The following is a 21,898-nucleotide window of genomic DNA, read 5'->3' on the forward strand; positions in this document are numbered from 1 at the left end:
AGTGGAAGGGCCACAAATACTGGCGATTTCACCAGTGAAACAAAACCCTTAATTGTTGAGTAGTTTACCTTTCAATCTTCCGTACCCAAGGTAAACACTGGGACTTTCTGAGCACTGAGCTTAGTTATAATAATTATGAGAAGACATAAATAGAGAGATGTAAGGTACATAGTGGGATATGCCCCCCTTACTGTTGGTGGGAATCGTCTTAAACCTCTTCGGCCTCAGGCTGCATATGCCTATGGTCTTATCATAAAGATGTCTTATTTTATACAGACCAACTTCAAAAATATATATTTTTTAAATGCAAAAGTTTTTTTTGTTAATGCTTTTAATGTGAATGTCTATGTTGTAAGCGAATAGAATAGAACTTTAGTGCAGATTTTGTTTTCTGCTCCATCAGAGGTTTGTCTTAATGTGGATGGGATGCAAGAATAGAAACATTCTAATAAGATTAGTTCCTAAGCACCTCTGCTCAGTATGTTTCGGTAGCAGGAGCTACAAGGATTTTCTCGCATTTAACCCCTAGTGGAGCGTGTTCAGTAAGGTTCAAGTTAGCAAGTCCCGGAGGAGTTGAAGGCAGGCAATGGATACTTATACAAACAGTGACTTGCTATATACAGGTCCGTATTTTGCTTTTAAATATGTGTTTTATGCATCTCGCATGCAAGTTTGTGCATATAATTCACTTAGTACCAATGATTCCGTTTTGTTCAGCTTTTCTGCTTTGATGGATATTCATGCTTATTTTTGCATAGCTTGTAAATTACTCTTGAAATTGTAATATAGTGCAATTATTTAGTAGTGTTATTTATAAAGGCATTAAAGGAACTCCTGACTAAGCAAATATACCTAATTGCCTTTATTAACATTGAATAGTGAACTATGTCTTCAGGGGTTAAACTAGCTTCCAATTGAATATAATTTGGCTATAACTTTATTTTTACCAACATGGCTGTAAATATTTGTAGCATTCATATAGAAATTGCTTGCCCAATCTGAAGCATCTGATATTGGGGTGTAAGAATGGACTTTTTGGTTTGTTACTGGGGGACATCATAACTTTCCAACGTGTAAGCCTGTTTTGAATGCATTTGATGCTAATTGACAGAAACACTGGCTGGCCTCACTCAGAGTAGCCTGTGTCTAGAGTGCTATTATGGCTCCTATGTGAGGGCAGAAAGTCCCATGTTCACCTACATTGTGCTCATTGGGGGTCTCTGTGGTCCCATTTGAAATGGTGTAACAGGGACACAAAAACAGGACTGTTACGCTGAATCTGGGACAGTTAGGAGGTAAGATCTTAAAGGGAAACTCCAGTGCCAGAAAAACGATCCGTTTTTCTGGCACTGGAGGGTCCCTCTCCCTCCCACCCACCAATCCCCGGTTACTGAAGGGGTGAAAACCCCTTCAGTCACTTACCTGGGACAGCGGCGATGTCCCTCGCCGCTGTCTCCGCCTCCGCGACGCTCCTCCTAGTGATTACGTCGGCTGGTGGGCGAGACTAATCTCGCTCACCGGCCGAGGAGACCTAATGCGCATGCGCGGAAATTCCGCGCATGCGCATTACGTCTCCCCATAGGAAAGCATTGAAAAATCATTTCAATGCTTTCCTATGGGGTTTTGAGCGACGCTGGAGGTCCTCACACAGCGTGAGGACGTCCAGCGACGCTCTAGCACAGGAAACCTGTGCTAGAACCCAGGAAGTGACCTCTAGTGGCTGTCTAATAGACAGCCACTAGAGGTGGAGTTATGAAAAACTGCAATAATTACACTTGCAGGGTTAAGGGTAGTGGGAGTTGGCACCCAGACCACTTCAATGAGCAGAAGTGGTCTGGGTGCCTGGAGTGTCCCTTTAAGCAATTAAGAATCTTACAATGGTAACATTCCACTACTATGCGGTCTTCTGTTTCAGATGTCGTGGATTGTCTACGTTAAATCCCTCCTATTAGCTATATGCAAGGATTAGCAGAATAAATCCAAAATAATAAAATAAATCATATTTAGCAATATTTTAACCGGCTGTAGTGGATGATTATCTGTTCAAAAAGCAAACAATAGCACACATTCATTCAGTGCTGTGTCAAAGCCAGTGCAGCACAGTAAATCTCGAGAGCATTATGATGCTTTAAGTTTCCATTTGGAATGTCGTGTGTATGTTATTGACCTCTTGGGACCATGACGTTTCTTTTCTTTCCCCTTAAGCATCAGACGGTTACCATGAATAGTTAATTTCATATAGCAACCTGCTCTCATTTAACAGGTTGCTATTCACTCGAGGGACTGTGACTAATTCCAACTGTTATAAAAAAAAATAAAAAATAAACCTAGGATTTATTTTATTTTTTTCTATTCCCTTTTGTAGGATGTTAATCCTCTGACTAGAGAGAGCTGGGACCTGTTGTCTGGATTATTACATGTGACAGATTTAGAAACCCAATAGAACGCATGGCAGAGATCAGATCCGTGTGTGTGTGTTTTTTTTGTATTGTCTTTATGGTTCCATGTAGCTGCAGATAAAAAAAAAAAACGTTGCTGGGCCCCGAGGAAAATGGGTTGCTAGTTACCTTCTTCAATGGAGCACAAAACGAGGAATTATTTTCCAAAGTGTTTTCTTATGCATTCTGGGGCCAGTGATAACTTAACGATACTAGCAAGCATGTTGACATTCTACAGGTGACTTTATCTAATTCTATTTTTATGAACATCTTCGTCTACATCGGAGCCTGTAACAAGCACTGAAACTCTTTGCCTTGTTCTCTATACTTTTACATGTATTTTTTTTTTTTTTAATATTCTCTGATATAAAAAAGAGTGACTTCTATCCTATGTGCGGTCGTCTGAAATACTACACGTTTTTGATTAAAATTTTAAGTTAACTTGTTGCAAAACGTGTTTTTGCAGCGTGCAAGACTAATGGTGCCAAACTGCGCAGTAGAACGCTGCAGATCAGTTTCAAAGACAGCTGTTTCTTTTTATCGGTCTAGAGCTTTGAAGGATTTCACTGAAGCGATCAAAATATTTGGACTTTCTCACTTCTCTGGAGTGCATGCTGACTTGTCCAATTTCGTATTTGTTTTTTTCTGGTGTTACTTGTATTGTGGGACAAATACTGCCACGGCCTACGCTATTAAAATGGAGACCTCCAAGCCACCCTTGCAACAAAAAAAATCAGGAATTTCATGGTTGGCTGAGGAATTTTTGTGGATTGGAGGGAGCATTGTGGCCCCTCCGCACATGAAACTTGGTCAAATTGGTAAGCTAGCTTTGAGTTTTCGCTTTCATTTTTATTTTTTTTAGAAATGTTTTGAGATATTGCAGTTTATTGTTAAATCACCTTGAGGATTTTATATCTGTCCATTTTGGTGTGTTCCTCTAGTAGACGTAAGTAGAATAAAAAAGTATATTATTACAACTTTGCCCATAGACTGATACAATAGTTTTTTTAGAAAGCTTCTAAAGGAGTTCAGGAGTTAAATCAACAGGGAGACATGATTAAATTGCATCTGACGTCCAATCTAATGAAGGAACTTGATCCATCTCTGGGTATTTCTTTTGTCTCTCAGACATTCTTAAATGCTCCTTGTAAGTCGCTCTTTAATTTGTAAGCTTTAAGTCCTGAATCCCTTAATAAAACTGTAGCAACTACTGCTTAGGGTCTTTAATCATAGGATCATTTCTGAACTATGGCAGAAAATAGAAGACCGCTTAAAGTAACCATAGGTAGGCAAACCAAAATCTTTTAAAATGAAGACAATATTGAAAGAACCGTTCAGATGTTTTGTGATTATAATCGCTTCACACATTTTATGATCATAATGATTTTGTCCTTTTTTTGTGCTTGCCTTTAATTTTTTTTTTCTTTTTGTATGTCACTCACATCCAGGAATGTAAAACGTATGGGTAATCAGCTGTTGAACTTCAATTCATATCTGCTTCTTGGCTGGTAATATGAATAGTAATTGATAAAATCTAGTAAACTGGAGGTCATCTTGGGGTTAGTTTGATTTTAATGATGGCTCGGTTGAGTCAATCGACCGTGCCGTGTTTTGTGGCATGTCTGTGATTACTGTCAGCTGCCTTTTTGAGACATCTCATTTTTACTTTATTACTCTAAATGTTAGCTGTCGTCATTTATTTAAATAGTTTTATGACAATTGTGTATACAACATCGCACATCTCTGTGAATTAACATCTGATACTGTCCTCACACGCCCCGCGTAGTAATTGTGTTTACTTTTTTGACATTGATGTATGGATTCTATTAAAACTTTTTCTTTGCTTAGTGACTTGCTCTTATGAAAGACCCCATAGTGGGTCAAAACGTTGACCGTTCCACATTGGATTAAACAAATATCCTGGTGATTTTATTGGGTGATTTTTTTATTTTTTAGCTGTCAACTCGAGTGTATTTATTTGTTGAAAGTATCTGAAGAGTGTCTGGTATGAATTGCTATTACTTCTATTTTGGTAGTGAAAATATACTTTTATTTTTTTTTATTTTTATTTTTTTTACTGCTTTGTATAACAAATATCCTCTTTGCACACGCGTGGTGTTGTATATGTTATACATGATTAGTATTTACAGCCATATATCATGGAATTGCTGCCTGCTCCTTGCCTTTCTATGCAGTACGTCCGTTAATTCCATATACCAGTTCTACTAATTAGAATTATTCTGCTTACCAGGACAGTCTTCATTTTAAACCTCTTCGTGTGCAGGTACAATCTGTGCGATCCAAATTAACCGTGGCTCTTATCAACATAAGTGAATTCAAAGTGAATTTCAATTTTACGGCCAAAATAGGCAAGCTAAAAATAGAAGTGACTTAAAGATTATTTAATTTATTTATTTTTTTCCAATTTGGTTATTTTGGCCTACATTCTGGAATTCCCTTTGTACTCTCTTTGAATTCCTGGGAAGACCCTATTAGTCTTAGCAGCGTGTTAGTGGTTTAGAACTGTTGGCTACAAAGGCAAATTCTGTATGTGGCTTATGGGGGTCAAAGCAAGTACTACAGCATTTTAAAATGGTTGATCTTTGTGTATTTCTTCTCAAGATTAGCCTAAACAGATTAAAATATCAATAGGGAGTTGGATAATTATTTGTGTAGGTCTTATAAGCCAGAATTGAAGTCCATTTTAAATAAAATGTATTCTCAGTTAGAAATTTTAGGTGCTCCGTAGTAGTTTTATACACTATATTCTAACAGCAAAAGAGTGTAGTCAAACATTGTGAATATTGCCTGAGAAATGCCTTGCGGACAGTGCCTGAAGGCTGCCAGGCATGTATGATAAAAGAATACAATGAGAGGAAGAAAAACAATCGAATTATTTAATCATGTATTATTGAAGAGTAAAATTCACTTACAGTAAACTTCCTTGTTTCAATGATAGTTCTACACGTTTTAGTCTGTTTTCTACTTTTATTGAATCTGTCTAGATCATGTACAATGACTTAATTCTACAGTTTAGATTTTAGAAACATCATTTTACTTAAATGTATCCATGACATTCATAGATTGCATAGACTGGCTGTTAAGTAACAGATTTTGTAGTTGAATGAAATTAAAAGCCAAAAATTGCAATTTTTTTTTTTTTTTTTTTTTGTGGATTTAGATTTTGCATTTATTATGTAGATGGTGCATTAAAAAAATAAAGTCATACTCGTCTTGAAAGTACCTGCATTTTTTTTTTTTTATTCTTTATTTTTCTGTACAGAGGTAGTTACAAGCAATTGTCAAGTGCCACAACAGCACGCATAGGTTGGTCATCATCTTTCGCTATGGCATTATAAAGAGCTGCACATTTTCTTTTATGGGTTGTAACATGCTAAAAGTAACATTTGCATTAATAATGCTGTTAAACGCTTGGCATATAACAATAAGTCGATATTAAGATAACAGTTTTCGGACAAGTAGCTGAAATACAGTGTGAGTGTAGTTGGTGTGGCTGTGGGGGGCGATAGTGGCTTAAACACAATGGACCAGGTTTAGTGCGGAAATATAGTGTTGTGCCGTGTGTAGGTTAGCCCTGAAGTATTCTACACTGGTGGGAGTTGTGCCGTGTTGTGTTGTAGTCGGTTTTTACTCCATGGAGCTTTTTTTGTAGTGTGGATTCTGCTGTATAGCAGGCTAGTGGCTCTCGTGGTCCGTCTATGTGGTGCCGGCTATAGTAGGTTATTTGGAGCCCCCGTGAGCTGCGGTTTAGATATCCCACTGTAACCCTGGGGGGGGGGGGGGGAGTGCAAGGGGGCTATACATAGATGGCTATAGAGTGCCTTTGGTGCTAAGTACTATCGTGGGTTCATCTTAATAAAAAAAAAAAAGAGAAACTTGCAAGAAAACTTCAACAGTAATAACGGGTCAACATTAATGCGTTCTATTTGGTTCATAGGTTCAGTGGATGCAGGAAATATTGCTGCGAAAGAATACTGGTCAGGATACCGGGTGGCTTCAGGGCCGCCTCAAGTTTTGGCTGCCGCGGTAGTTGCTGTATCAGCTCTTCTAGGGACAAAAGGGACCGCCGTTGCTGGGTTTCAAGTGGAGCCATGTGCCATCGTGGTTCTAGTCTTTGAGGGAGGATGAGTGATGGGGGGGAGTCCCAGTGTCGGCAGCAGTTCATTTGCCTACTGTAAGTCCCGGATGGTAGAGGCCAGATTCCCGTGTTGGATAAGCAGCATGCGCAAACCTCTCCAATGGTAGGTAATTTTATGTTGGCGTAGGAGGGCTGTAAAAGGTTGGAGAGTGCGTCTCCATGCCAGCGTGGACTCCATGCCATTTGGTCCATCTAGTCTGCCCAATATTTCAAAATACTTTTAATTAATCCCTGGCCTTATTTTAAGTCTAGGATAGCCTTATGCCTATCCCATACATGCTTAACCTCCATCACTGTGTTAACCTCTACCACTTCAGCTGTAAGGATATTCCATGAATCCACTACCCTCTCAGTAAAGTAATACTTCCTGATATTATTTTTAAACCTTTGCCCCTCTAATTTAAGACTACGTCCTCTTGTTGTGGTAGTTTTTCTTCTTTTAAATATAGTTTCCTCTTTTACTGTGTTGATTCCCTTTATGTTTTTAAATGTTTCTATCATATCCCCCCGTCTCGTCTTTCCTCCAAGCTATACATGTTAAGATCCTTTAACCTTTCTTGGTAAGTTTTATCCTGCAATCCATGAACCAGTTTAGTAGCCCTTCTCTGAACTCTCTATAAAGTATCAATATCCTTCTGGAGATACGGTCTCCAAGAGAGGTCTCACCAGTGTTCTGTACAATGGCATTGTCTGCCTACCTTTAAGTCATCTGAAATAACTACCCCTAAATCCCTTTCCTCAGATGTTGAGGTTAAGACTCTATCAAATATTCTGTACTCTGCCCTTGGGTTTTTACGTCCAAGATGCATTATCTTTCACTTATCCACATTAAATGTCAGTTGCCACAACTCTGACCATATTTCTAGTTTACCTAAATCATTTGCCATTTGACTTATTCCTCCTGGAACATCAACCCTGTTACATATCTTAGTATCATCAGCAAAAAGACATACCTTACCATTAAGACCTTCTGCAATATCACTAATAAAAACATTAAAGAGAATGGGTCCAAGTACAGATCCCTGAGGTATCCCACTGGTAACATGGCTTTGCTTCGAATATACTCCATTGACTACAACCCTCTGTTGTCTGTCACTCAGCCACTGCCTTACCCATTCAACAATATTGGAATCCAAACTTAAAGATTACAGTTTATTGATAAGCCTTCTATGTGCAACAGTCTCAAAAGCCTTAATGAAATCTAGTTAAGAAAGAAACTAGAAACCACAAGGAAATGGCTTAGACTTGTAGAATATTTACTGTCATTGGCACCTTTGAGAGATCTTCCAGAGTCAACTCTCCAGATTTCCAAACCTCCTTCACAAGTTCTTTCTAACCTAAATGTTACACTATTATTCTTGTTTTTGGGGAATATCTGTCAATATTTGTCAATCTGTCAGCATGCAATTTACATATGAAATTTTCACATTGTGAGAGAAATTAAATAAATGCACGTGGTGTGTTATATACCCCACAGTGATGTTAACTTTTGTTTGTATTATTCTTTTATTTATGATATTAGGCTGATGGAATGGAACAATTACCAAAAAATCCAATTATTATATTGATATATGTAAATGCCCGCACAGTTGTAATAGAATATTTATGTACCATACTTAAATTTTGCTATATTGTTCATCCTACATCTTTGATAAATAGAGCTTCAGAACACAGCTCCATTCTTGATAGTGTGTATCCAATAAATATGAAGTTTATAGTTTCTGCATTCAGCATAATTGCCTACTTGTTCTGATCCATCACATCATGAACTATTCAATATAGTGCTGGAAAACGGAACGGAGCAAAGTAATATCTGGGTGCCTTTTAGATTAAATCAGAAGTATGAAAGGAAATGAAAAAATGTCTCAAAATATTTTTGAAAGTGTAGAAGATATCCCGCAGAAATCTATTATTGCTGTGGGAAAAACAATGGTTGTTAGAAGAAATATGGAAAAAGATTATTTTGATTTATCGGACGTACTTTTATACTGTTATGACAATTGTGAACATAACAGGAAAACTTTGTAATCCGAGATTGATTTATTACATATGAATCTAACTGTTTTGTTTAATGGCAAATAATAAAGTCAATTTAGGAATGTCACCACGTTGAATGTGCAGTGTTACAGGAGACCTGCTTTGTGAGTGGTAACTTATTGTCTCAAAACAGAGGTGTAAATACATGCAAATATGTTTTACCTCTTTGCATGGATAATATAAGTTCATACTGCAAAGCACAATATATACTGAATCCCCATATATCTGTACTGACCGTAAAAATAATATATTGCAATATATCCATAGGAACCAATCTCAACCTGCAAAAAAGCCAAGGGTGCTAAACTGGACCATGGGCCAGCACAATCCCATCAAATGTAGATACAAGAAATACAAAAGAGGTCCAGGCACTCCAACAACTTCAGGCAAATTTATTATAACAGAAGGTACATTGCAATGTTTCGACTCACAAATGGGTCTTCGTCAAGCTTAACAAAGACCCATTTGTGAGTCAAAACGTTGCAGAGTACCTTCGGTTCTAATAAATTTGCCTGAAGTTGTTGGAGTGCCTGGACCTCTTTGCTATTTCTAGTAAATATTAGGTATGATTGCTTTTTGTGATGGAGCAAATATTCTCTGGAAGGTGCTTTTACAATTAAATGTAAACATTCTAATACATACAAATAGTTTCCTGTAATGGGCATTGTGAAATTTCACTGTGAGACTCTCTTGTTAAAGAGTACCCTATTGCTCCGTAGTAAAGAATAAATGATTTCATGAATCCGTAATATTCTCAGGTTTATGATCAGAGAAGGGCAAAACCGTCACTGAGTCTGGTGTTGATTACATTACTTACTGTGCCTGTAAGGATTTCAGATTCAATGATGAATAAAAAAAAAAAAACACAAACCACAAAAAAAACTTTCGTTTTCACTCACGATATTATGAATTATTTCTTTTTATTAACTGAATAGTTCCCACGTGCTGCTTATTAGCATATTTTAAACTACTGCTAAAAGTGAAAGTTTCAGGTGAGCAAAGCTTTTCACCACTGTAAGCAGAGTGGTCACCATCTGAGGGTTTTGCATAATATGCAGAGACTCCAGACCAGGGGTCCTCAAACTCCGGCCCCCCAGATGTTGCCAAACTACAACTCCCATGATTCTTTGAATGACATAGATAGATAGCCAGAGAATCATGGGAGTTGTATTTCAGCAACATCTGGGGGGCCGGAGTTTGAGGACCCCTGCTCCAGACAATGACAGAGCCTCTTTAAGCATTTCAGCAAATCCCATGCAATTCTGAATTGGATAAGCCTCCTACATAGACCTGAATTGAAACTCTCCTTCCTGGTCTGAGATGAATTTGTCTGCTGCAGAATTTGCTGCAATCTTAGGAGTTTTATAGGTATTTATTGCTTTTTATTACTTTAATTTTTTAGCACATTTTTATAAATATATTGGCATCAGCTAACATGTATTCAGGCTTTTTGTTAGTAAGGTGTTGGAAAATGTTGATTTTTTTTTTTTTTTTTTTTTTACTTTAGGCTTGTTTCATTTTAAAACCCATATTTAGAAGATTAAATTGAAACCTGCTCTTTCACTTTCCGGATTTGTTTCTTCTTCTCAAAGTCAGATTGATCTTTTAGAACTTTTTATTCCATGGGGTAAAAAAACTCTGCTCAAGATTTGCAGTGTGCATCTTCTCTAATGTGTGCGTGATGACCTGTTATTTTGGTTTCTAATATTGAACCATTTAAAACCTTTGTCGGAAACGCGTGCTCTTCTCAGAGAATATTTTATTCTTTAATAAGTTACCTTCTCACCCCTCTCTCTTGTTACTACAGCAACCCAGACCTCTGAAAATCGTATTGTTCTTCTGGCTGTTGCTATGATCTGGGTAAAAACTTCTGTTATATTAGCTTAAGGTCTCAAACAAGACCCATAAACTATAGTTGGCTGGTTCACCCCTGGTTTCAAAGGCAGAGACTGCGACACTGCGTCTCTTGGCTTACAGTTTTGTTTTTACATAATATTCCGCTGTGCGCTGGGGAAAGATCTAAAACAAAGATTGCTTAACTATTCAGAACCATTAGCATTCCTCGTGCTACTAAATTAAAGTGAAGCAATTATTTCTTTGCGCGTTTGATATTCACTTAATGTTCTGCAGTTCTTTTCGGCAAAGACCAAATTATTTTAAATTCACTTAGCGCTAAAAGCAAGTTTTCGGTAAAGCTGTACCCATTACGAGCCAGCTGAAGGTTCACGTGTTCTCGAGGGATGACCTCTTTCTCTAGAAATTCAACGCATTAGGTAGAATGCAGTGCAGATAATCTAACGCATATTCCGATGAGATGTTCTATTTATTCAGGTTTATCTCTGTACATGGGACATCTCTGAGGGTTCACTATAATTGTGTGGTCTTCAAGTAAACTGGACAGGTGTTCAGGATAAATCTTTTGAACTAATTGTCCAATTTGTCAGCCTACCAGTCAGTAATCTTCTTCTTAATTGGATGTAATAATGGAAATAGCTGCTTAAAATACAGGTGATTCAAGGCTATCTATGTTTTGGATGTGCAATGGTTCCCTTGGAGACTAGTACTTGAACCACAATCAGGGAGTTGCTACTTTGACACAGATACTCTTAAAACATATATTAACACTTTAATAGTATTTATATAATCGCGTTAAACTTAAAAAAATTTATAACGTAGCTTGCATTTGAAGTTTCTAGGCTTTGCGCCGTCTGCAGTGAGCTCTAACCAAACCAGGAATCGACTTAAGGAATCCTGCCGACTGATTTAGAGGCTGTGCTTTTTACTTCCAGCATTAAATCAAACGGACGATGAACACTTCTCTTGCTATAGCACCCTTGAGTTTTCTCAGAAGCATTGCTTTATGGTCATAGCAAGGTTTTTTTCTTTTTGGGAATTGTAGTTCATTTGGGAATGCCTTGGTTTAGAAAGCTGACAACTGCCAGACACCTGATATATATATATGGCATCATGTACCAGTATTTATGGTGGGAGACACTGGAGGGAGCAGACATAAAGAGTGGACTTATAGAGGAAAACTACTATATATATTTGTATTTTTTAAACTGAAGATGTATAAATAAAAGTCCACAGCCTATCTAAATGTAACGTACATCCGGCCAATTCACAATCATAGTGTCATTCTCTGCCTTTGCCCCTTTAGTGATGGATATCGGTTCCCCCCCCCCTCCTTTGGCTTCTAACTTTTTGGTATTCTTTGTGTTGGCTCTTGTTTTGCTCCACAGCAGGTCTGCAGATGAGTGACTGAACCGTGCAGTGTTGCCCACATTCAGGTCCCCAGCGCTGCCATAATTTTTGAGTATGAAAACACAACTTCTGAAAATAAATTCACCCTCCGTACATGCAGTTCCACAATGAATGGCAGGCAAAGTGACTTTTTTTTTTCCAGTGGTCTTGCTGCTACCTTGTAGATGTTTTTTTAAAGTCCAGAAGGCTATGTATAAATATATCATGTGTCTTCTGCCAGTGAGAACACAAGAGTTTGACAATGACAGAACACAGTCTAAAATGTGTATGTGAACAGTAGTTTGATAAGATTTACAGGAAAGATATCTAATTGTGATTGAAAAAAAAATTGCAGAGATGTTTAGTGTAAGCTTTTGTCCGTTCTCAAAGTCTCTCTTTTTGTTGCAATGTATTGATTTGGCTCTCCCCAATTTAAAATGGTAATACAGATATGGACCCGTGCTCACTGTGACTAAAGGGGTGTCAGCTACACCTGGCTGACAAAGCCAAAAGACGGTCTAAATGATCGTTTGGGGTTGCTGTATCTCTCATGCAGAGAGAACTTTTCGGCATTTCGGTTCTGGACTGCCCTTACGGGTGGGATCAGTTTGATATGCTTCAGAATAAGTTCTCTCTTTAATGATACAAGTGAGTAAAAACGAATGTGAGACCTGAGCGGGATTTACCGAAGGGCAAGCTACGGAGTTTCTCTAAGCTGTTGTACATTCTTAGAGTTTTCATGTTCTCTGTTTTTGTTGTAATTCTTCTCTTTATAGCGATGATCACATTTTACTTAAGTCAAATATAAATTTCTTCATGAATTTTGTTTATACATTTTATTTTTGTTATGGAGTTTATCCCATTGTGACATGTTTAAATAGATTGTAATGCATACTTTATATAAGTAGTAAAAATGGCTTGAAACCGTAAAACTATAAATCGTACATATAAGAAATGTGATCACTCTCTTTCTAAACGCTGTACCCTGGTAAGCATGACTACTGCCGGTCAATGATAACTTCGGCCAAATGTTTGGATGGGGAAAGTCGACTTACATTCTCGAGGTGCTTCAATGCTGCTTGCTAGAGGGCTGCACGTTTTGTAAGATGCCTTCTAGAATAAAGATGTGATATTTGATCTGGAAAATATTGTAAATATGAAAACCCTTCTTTCATCTAACCGCACTCTGCTTTTATACAAATAAAGCACCCCAGACAGTTGTTCAATTTGCTTTATGAGAAAACTCATCCTTTATAATTTAGGGAATCGGGTATCTAAAGGTATTTACTATTTCTTTACTAGAAGTTATAAAACCCTTATACTTGGGTATATATTCAATAAGGAAACAGAGGATGTCGTGGGTTAAAGGGGCAGGCCTCCCAGAAGCTTAAGATGTAACTCTGTTTTTTAAGTGGGTGTAGTTGAACATTTTGTGGGTCAGCACAGTTGCACATAATCTGGAGAAAGGATGTTTTATCTAGATCCCCACTCCCAAATGCAGGGACTTTGGGTAAAATAACTCCAGGTGTGTAGTTTAGGGTTCGGTTCCCATAGCCCTGATCTCAATTGTTGTGACTGGAGTCTTTCAGGTGATGGATGAAACTCACTGAACACAGGTAATTGTGTAGACAGCATAGTGTGTATCTTCAATGCTGTGCATGGTAATGGCCCCTTAAGGATGGATTTAATGTCCTAGACATAAAACTGATTATGGGATTATCTTGTTTTCAAGGGTTTCCCATCCATGGCAATATGTTAGCATAGTTCTATTGTGTACAACTAGATCTCATTATTACTTATTTATGTAATGCCTCATTAACGTTCGTGTGTAATGTGAATATTGCATGCTTTTTGAGCACATATACTCATACACCATTTTAGACATTTTAAAGTTTTTACATTGTTCATTTTGAAACCAATGAAATAATTTTGAATATTGGTTTGTGTGTGTGCGTGCATGCGCGTGATTCTTTTCTCCTGTTGCTCTTCTCACACCTCGACCCTGTATCAATCCTTACATTGCCTTCCTCTATCTTATAGGTGTCAATTCAAAATCCTAACCCTTCCCTATTAAGGGCTAGACAACTCTAGCCCCTGTTATATTTCATCACTGATTTGTAGGGCTGTCCCTTCGTGGACTCTCCCCTCTGCTAGTGAGCTTGTCCTGTCCTCTGCTCGCACCCTAACTAGTGCTTGCAGGACTTTTCACAGGTGGTTCCTTTCCATTGGAACTGCCTGCCTACCCCTATCAGACTCTCCCCTAGTCTTCAATCATTTAAGAAGTCCCTCAGAACCCATATCTTCAGAAAAGTTTATGGCCTCCCAGAGTAACATCTATTACACAAAACTGTCTCTTGCTTTCTCCTAAAGGACCACACTCCACTATCACCTACAGTTCTGCTATTTTCCCACTTCCCCACCAGTGCTTGGCAGGTAAAACACATCTGGTTTAAGTTAGGCTTTCTTCAACATCTATAATGTAGTCAAAAGACTGGTAACTTCTCATAATGGGGCTAGTAAAAAGGCTAGTAAAAGTGATGCACTATACACCTATGGTCCAATGGTTTATGTTATCTTCCCAATATTTAATTTAAAATAATATTTAAAACTAACATGTATAATAAGGTATCTTTGTTTAAAACTTACTTCAAGTGTGTTTTATATGCTAACAAGTACCATTGAGTGTGTGTGTGTGTGTGTGTGTGTGTGTGTGTGTGTGTGTGTGTGTGTGTGTGTGTTTCTGTCTCTGAGTCTTAGCTTTGTAAACCCTTTGACTTATTTTTTCTTTTTGAAATAGAGTTCTAAAATTATAGTGTATGTGTAATTTGGCAGAGTCTATTACTTCTTGCTTTACTGATTTTGTTGATGCAGTGACAGTTTGAGATCCTCATTACAGAACACTCATCAGAGCCATTTAAATGTCACCTAAACAATCATAAGCCACAATGTCTAATAGAACTAAACCATTGCCGTGTTTAATTTAAGGTAGAAAAACTTCTGTCTCCCTAATGATATCACGTTCTTCACAATTTTCTAGTGAATCGAAGACGGTTACCTTAAAGCAGATTTCTCTGGAAATTATACCAAGAGGGCATTGAAAACATCATTTATAACTTGTGTTAACCTTTTATTCATGCGATGCTCATTTTCTTCTAAAATCTATAGCAAGTGACATGACAATCCGGTACAGTCCAGGCAGAGCAAAGACACAGAATGCAAATGAGAATGAGAGAAAAAACTGATTTATCTTTCTTCTCTTTCATTAAAGGGACAATATAGTTACCCAGACCACTTCAGCTCAATGAAGTGGTCTGGGTGCCAGGTCCCTCAGGTTTTAACCCTTCACATGTAAACATACCAGTTTCAGAGAAACTGCTATGTTTACATTAGGGGTTAATCCAACCTCTAGTGGCTGTCTTCCTGACAGCTGCTAGAGGCGCATCTGCGACGCTGCATGCGAAATTTACATCCAACGTGCAGAACGTCCTTAGGAAAGCATTGAGAATTGCCGTGCATGTGCATTTCGCTCCACTCGGGAGCTGACGTCGGCGGGGGAAGAGAGGTCACCAGCGCCCAGGGAGCCTGGCACTGGATAAAGGTAAGCTGCTGAAGGGGTTTTAACCCTTTCAGCACCACAGGAGGGGGACCATGAGGGTGGGGGCACTTTGTTTTCCTGACACTATAGTGATCTTTTAACTATATTTAATGTCAGAAAAGGGCATTTCTAACTGTGATTAACAGGAATCCAAGACGGAGTTACCCAGTTCCAGGAAACGTCTGGGTTTCTAGAATTTATTTTTCAGATTTCACAAAAACATATTTGCAATATATAACTAATACATAAAGAGGTATGTGGTCACTTTAAATAAAGAGAAGGTCAATTTTTGTTTTTATCAGAAAAAAAAAGTTACATTTAAATGGAACTGTCACGACTCCAGTAATTGAATAAAATAATGGGAATTATTTATAATCTCTGCTAATCAATTTTTTCTCCTGCAATCCTCTGTTTTTTGTTTGTTTGTTTTTTAACACCATTACCTGAAAAGGAAGTTGGCAAATTAAATCAGATTTAGCACATTGCAAATCAGAAGGAGAAACAGATGGAGGCTACGTTTTATTTTACATTTAATTCTATTTTTCACATGAATAGGTACATATTTGTGAAATGATGGTGTCCCTTTAAAGGCACTCTACTAGTTTATGAAGTTGTTCATTTTTAAAGGAACACTGCAGACACCATTACCACTTACAATCATTGCATGTTGCAGGGATGTCTACTGGCCCTGTCACACAATTTCTTTTAACAGAGAATATTTACAGAGATCGTGGAATCTTTTCCATTTTGTTGCCAGAACTCATCAAAGAATCCTAGACTTATTCTTGCATTTGATTAAATATTTTTACAGTGTGCCCACGCCATTCAAATTGTTTCCTCCGTTAACATTCGCAAAATGGTGAACTTATATATTATTAAAATTTCACAAATATTAATCAGACCTTGGTGCTTATCACAAATATTAATTATTATAATGGATTATGACAGTCTATCTTCCTTTACCTGTCAGAACAGGTAGAACCGAGACCAACCATACACACAGATACACACATTTTTTATTTTGAGACAAAGTGGTTCGGCCAAAACAATCTCGCTTCCACCCTGCACAAGTCTTTTAGTTTTTTGTTTTTTCATAACCACTTATACACTTTCTTCTTGAGAGATGAACCAGTATTGTAACGGACATGGAATTTTTTTTAAATATATAACAACAAAATGAAAAAGGAACTGCACTCCTACAAACTAGCAAAAATGGGTGCTACCAGGCCAGGGGCTAGCACAAACCCCAAATATTAGACTGCAAAAAAAAAAAAAAAAATAGTCCAGGCACTCCGATGCATTGGAGTTGCCAGGATTATTTTGTTTCTATTTACAATGGCTAATTCTTCATTAAGCTCCATAAAATGTCTTTGCACTGGAGATCCGTGTTGCCTCAAGTTGATTCGGTGTGATTGTTACCACATACTCCTACTCCTTGATCTAGCGACTCTGTTTTATTTTGTTTGTTTAGACAGCTTGATGTGAAAATGCAGATGCAGTGGGCAAGGTAAAGTGTGAGATTCAAAGAATGTGGTTAAAAATGAAATCTAGAAGCTAGTGTGATAAAGAATTTTAGAGTTTAATTGTAAAAACCTTCAACTGCTTTAGGCTTGTAAATAATACCTGATGGTTTCTTAGGGTATATGTGCTTCATAGAATTGACCTTTTTGTCAGGAGCTTACACACATGAATAGCCTGCATGGAATTTAATAACCTAGCCCACTTGCCATACAGGTAGCCAGATATGATGCATGCTTCCTTACCTTAAAGTATTAACTTGTTTGACAGATTGGCTCGTCAAACACTGTAGGATCCATTCACTGTTCTAAAACATTTGGTCTGCTTCCTTAGGTCTTGTCCTGAGAAAGTGCTCTCTATAGAACCTGTAGCTGTTAAGGGAGTGCTATGTTTCCACTCTTGGTTTAACCAGGACTTTCCCTATTTAAAGGGATACTCCAGTGCCAGGAAAACAATCTGTTTTCTTGGTACTGCAGGAACCCTCTCCCTCCCACCCCCTAATCCCCGGTTGCTGAAGGGGTGAAAACCACTTCAGTGACTTACCAGGGCAGCGACGATGTCCCTCGCCGCTGCTTCTTCCTCTGCCGCCACTCCTCCCAGTGATTGTGTCGGCCGGTGGGCGAGACTGATCCCGCCCACCGGCCGCGGAGACCTAATGTGCATGCGCGACAATGCCGCGTATGCGCTTTAGAGCTCCCCATAGGAAAGCATTGAAAATGCTTTTCAATGCTTTCCTATAGCGGAAATGAGCGACGCTGGAGGTCCCCGACGCTTTAGCACAGGTTTCCTGTGCTAGGGACACGGAAGTGCCCTCTAGTGGCTGTCTAGTAGACAGCCACTAGAGGTGGAGTTAACCCTGCAAGGTAATTATTGCAGTTTATAAAAAAAAACTGCAATAATTACACTTGCCGGGTTAAGAGTAGTGTGAGTTGGCACCCCAATGGGCAGAAGTGGTCTGGGTGCCTGGAGTATCCCTTTAACCTACATTAAAGTGTGTATATAGATATTAAAGCCCTAAAAGTTGCTTTTTAAGTTTTCTCTAGAAGAGCTCCCCACCAATTTTCACACCTTTTTTCTGGTCTGTGCTTCCTTCCTGTTATCGTCCGTGAAAAGTTATTGATCGTCTCATTTGATGACTCCACCAGTCCCACAACCCCATGTGCCGCAATAACCATTGCGTAGAAAACGCACCACTTCTTCTTCTGTTGGTGTGCTCGACACCTCTTTATTTACCATGTAACATGCCTGTTTGGACTGAAAGCTTTCAGATAGGACCATTACTGTCTGTCAAACTAACTTCTGTTGTTATATGCCACAATAAGTGTATCTAGTAAGGTTAGAACTGTGCTGTCTGGAGGGAGTTTTTTTTTTTTTTTTTTTTTTAAGTAGAGATACTAAGGAATAGACATTAAGAATTTGACTTCAGGACATGGTGATATTTACACCTCACTGAAAAATCAGTTGGAAAAGACTGATGGGTGAAGCCTATTTCTTAACATTTATATGAGAGGTCGTGTATCATTTTAATTTTTACTTTGTATTCAATCTTTTGCATATATATCATCCTACTTTATCTGAGTTGCCCATGTCATGAGTCGCCAACTCTTGGTATAGTTTTAATGAAACCATTATGCTTTATCCCAGAAGGAATATTCCATATATACCTGAAACCTGTTGTCTGTGGACGGACTATATTTGGGTTGGATACAGAAATGTTGTCACATTGCCTTTTAAGGATAGGATGCCATTTACCCAAAGTTTGCGGCTTAGATGTGATATACTGTAGCAAGAGGATTATAAGCAATTTCAGTAAGCAATGGAGATCCGAGGGGGGTATTTTAAAATGTATTCAGAGAACAGAGCAAGCCTTTCTCACAGCACATCGATTAGAGCACGGTGTGACATTTTCATTTCTCAGTGTTACATCCCCCTTAATCCTGTCCCTGACTACAGAGAGGCTTTCAGCGTCTCCAAAGATTGTAAAAATAAATTTAAATTTGTGATAAGCTTGCAAGACACCTTCACTGATCTTCCCAAGGAGAGTCAGTTAGATGACTGATCATTTGGCATTTTAAACCAATTTGCTCATCGTAATGCTAAAGATCACTAACTATATATACTGCCCCTCAACTTACCCCAGTTCCCAGTACTGCTTTCATATACACCTTTACAAACCGGAGGACATCTTCCAAAGGTTATTGATTCAACTATGACCCAAACAGCGCAAGTATTCCTATAGTTAAAAAGACATATCATTTCACTGAAACACTGATGTTCTAGTGGTATATCTGAACAAGATAAATCCAAATTCAGACGGCTGTTTTGTTTGCGTAGATTTTTTGTAAAATTTTATTCAAATGACCATTTTCTATGTACAGCAACATTAATTGCACAGGAGAAAAAAACTGTTTATTGCGCAGATCTTTCTTGAATAAATCTCGGCAAAGTCTATTAATACCAAACAATACTACCGATACCGTAATTTTATATTCAGATATATTTTATTTCACCCACATCAAGTCCTGATGCCTAATTTAAGATTACTTTAAAACCGTATGGACTAAAATGTTTCAATAAATAAGTCTTACTCAAATGCTCAAAAATTTTGAAAATGGTATTGGTTGGGACACTCACGAGATATACAGCATACTATTAATTATTGTTTGCCATTAATTAATGTTGCCTTCAATCTGACCGAATTAAAATTTGCTTTTTACAGTGTATATGTCTCTATGTATGTAGATAATTAGAAATATACGCTGAGAAATTTACTTTTATGCTATAGGAAAAAAGGGTTAAGTATACACCATTGTCGACGTGAATTTTTGTTCTTGCACGTTCTAATATTGTCTAATAATATGGATTATTACAGATGTTCATGGTGTTTCGGTAATTTGTAAGACTGTTCTTTGGACCTTTGATAAAACATCCAGACATTCTTGCATTGCTTTGATCTCTGAATTTTGTCATTAGTAAGAAATGTCTAACTGAGATTCTATTTTCTTTTTTTTTTTCTTTTTTTCCTACTAGTGGAAAGATGTATGAGTTCTATGCAAGCTGGTACCCAAATGATCAAACTCCGGGGAAGTTCCAAAGGTTTAGTTCGATTTTATTACCTGGATGAGCATAAGTCATGTATACGGTGGAGGCCATCAAGAAAGAATGAAAAGGCAAAAAGTAAGTAGACCCTGTGGATACATCAAAAAAGTGGATACAAATCATTTTAAAAGGAATTTGAAGGAGAGGTTATGCGTTTTTTTTTTGTCTCTAGTTCATAAAGTGAGGTGTGTTCGGTATGTTAAAAGAAGTGTTTTATTTATTTTTTTATTTCATTTTTTTTTCACAATTTTGGAAAGAGCATGTTTGAAAAGGGTAATAGTCTGAGAAGAACTATCTTTTGGAGATATTGTTAAATTGGCCAAGTCATGAACACTGCAGAATGGAGATCATATGCATTTAATAAACTGAATTAAAGGATCTCTATAGTGTCAGGAAAACAAAGCGGTTTTCCTGACACTATAGTGTCCTGAGGGTTCCCCCACCCTGAGGGTCCCCTTCCTGTGGCGCTGAATGGGTTAAAACCCCTTCAGCAGCTTACCTTATTCCAGCGCCGGGCTCCCCCGCCAACGTCCGCTTCCTCTGCCGACGTCAGCGGAGCCGAATGCGCATGCGCGGCAAGTGCCCTGCACATGCATTCAAAGTGTCCATAGGAAAGCATTTCTCAATACTTTCCTATGGACGCTCTGCGCGATTGAGGCATAATATGCCTCCAGCGTCACAGATGCACCTCTAGTGGCTGTCTGGAAGACAGCCACTAGAGGTTGGATTAACCCCAAATGTAAACATAGCAGTTTCTCTGAAACTATGTTTGCATCTGAAGGGTTGAAACCTGAGGGACCTGGCACCCAGACCACTTCATTGAGCTGAAGTGGTCTGGGTGACTATAGTGTCCCTTTAAGCAAACACTGAGAAATAAGTTGGTGCTATATAAATGCAGATAATAATAAACAATAACTAATATAGTATTATGCAGTAATAGTAGTGATGCTACAGATCAGTAGTGAGGCCGCTGTGGTCATTTCACTATATCAAATGTGGACTACCACAAAACCTACATAGGGAAAAAAGGTTTCTCGTAGTTTGTAGTTCCCCGTGTAAAATACTTGAATGTGTGTAAAGGTTTCTATAATCTGACAGGCGATAATAAATTGTAAATTGCAGAAAACTGCTTCCCCTTCCTGTTGGAGGTTAGCTCATTATGACATTTTAAAAGGAACACTATAACGTTAGGAATAAAAATATGTATTCTATTATTCTGGTATAGTGCACTTGGTGACCAAGCTCACGCTGCAAGGGTTAAAAATTGTAATTTACTTACCTTTTCTCCCTCCCAGCACCAGTATTCTCGGGGAAGCCATAGGAAAGCATTGGGAGGCTAGTTCGCATGCGCAGCGAAACGCCACGCTGCGCCAATCAGTCCCTCAGATACCATCTGATTGAAATTGCAGGGTTTTACTCTATTTTGCATAAGCGCGTCAAGTATGGCTGCCATTAGAGGCAGATTAAAGGACCACTCTAGGCACCCAGACCACTTCAGCTTAATGAAGTGGTCTGGGTGCCAGGTCCAGCTAGGGTTAACCCATTTTTTTTATAAACATAGCAGTTTCAGAGAAACTGCTATGTTTATTAATGGGTTAAGCCTTCCCCCAAATCCTCTGGTGGCTGTCTCATTGACAGCCGCTAGAGGCGCTTGCGTGATTCTCACTGTGAAAATCACAGTGAGAGCACGCAAGCGTCCATAGGAAAGCATTGTAAATGCTTTCCTATATGACCAGCTGAATGCGCGCGCAGCTCTTGCCGCGCGTGCGCATTCAGCCGACGGGGGGGAACGGAGGAGGATCGGAGGCA

The 21,898-nt window shown here is 38.3% G+C and overlaps 1 protein-coding gene across 6 annotated transcripts in view; it reads left to right on the forward strand.

Annotated features, from left to right (window-relative positions):
* PLCH2 (phospholipase C eta 2) overlaps positions 1 to 21,898 on the forward strand; it is a 555,068-nt gene that overhangs the window by 375,296 nt on the left and 157,874 nt on the right. For 2 of the 6 annotated variants that reach the window (XM_063436484.1, XM_063436487.1), the window contains one exon: positions 20,021 to 20,167. In XM_063436484.1, coding sequence (XP_063292554.1) covers positions 20,021 to 20,167 — 147 coding nt within the window. Of the gene's footprint in view, positions 1 to 559; positions 624 to 2,878; positions 3,257 to 3,666; positions 3,724 to 20,020; positions 20,168 to 21,898 lie in introns of those variants that run through there. The other 4 variants (XM_063436486.1, XM_063436488.1, XM_063436483.1 and 1 more) reach the window with 4 other exon arrangements.

The sequence above is a fragment of the Pelobates fuscus genome, chromosome 11, assembly GCF_036172605.1.
Source record: "Pelobates fuscus isolate aPelFus1 chromosome 11, aPelFus1.pri, whole genome shotgun sequence".
Classification (NCBI taxonomy): Eukaryota; Metazoa; Chordata; class Amphibia; order Anura; family Pelobatidae; genus Pelobates; species Pelobates fuscus.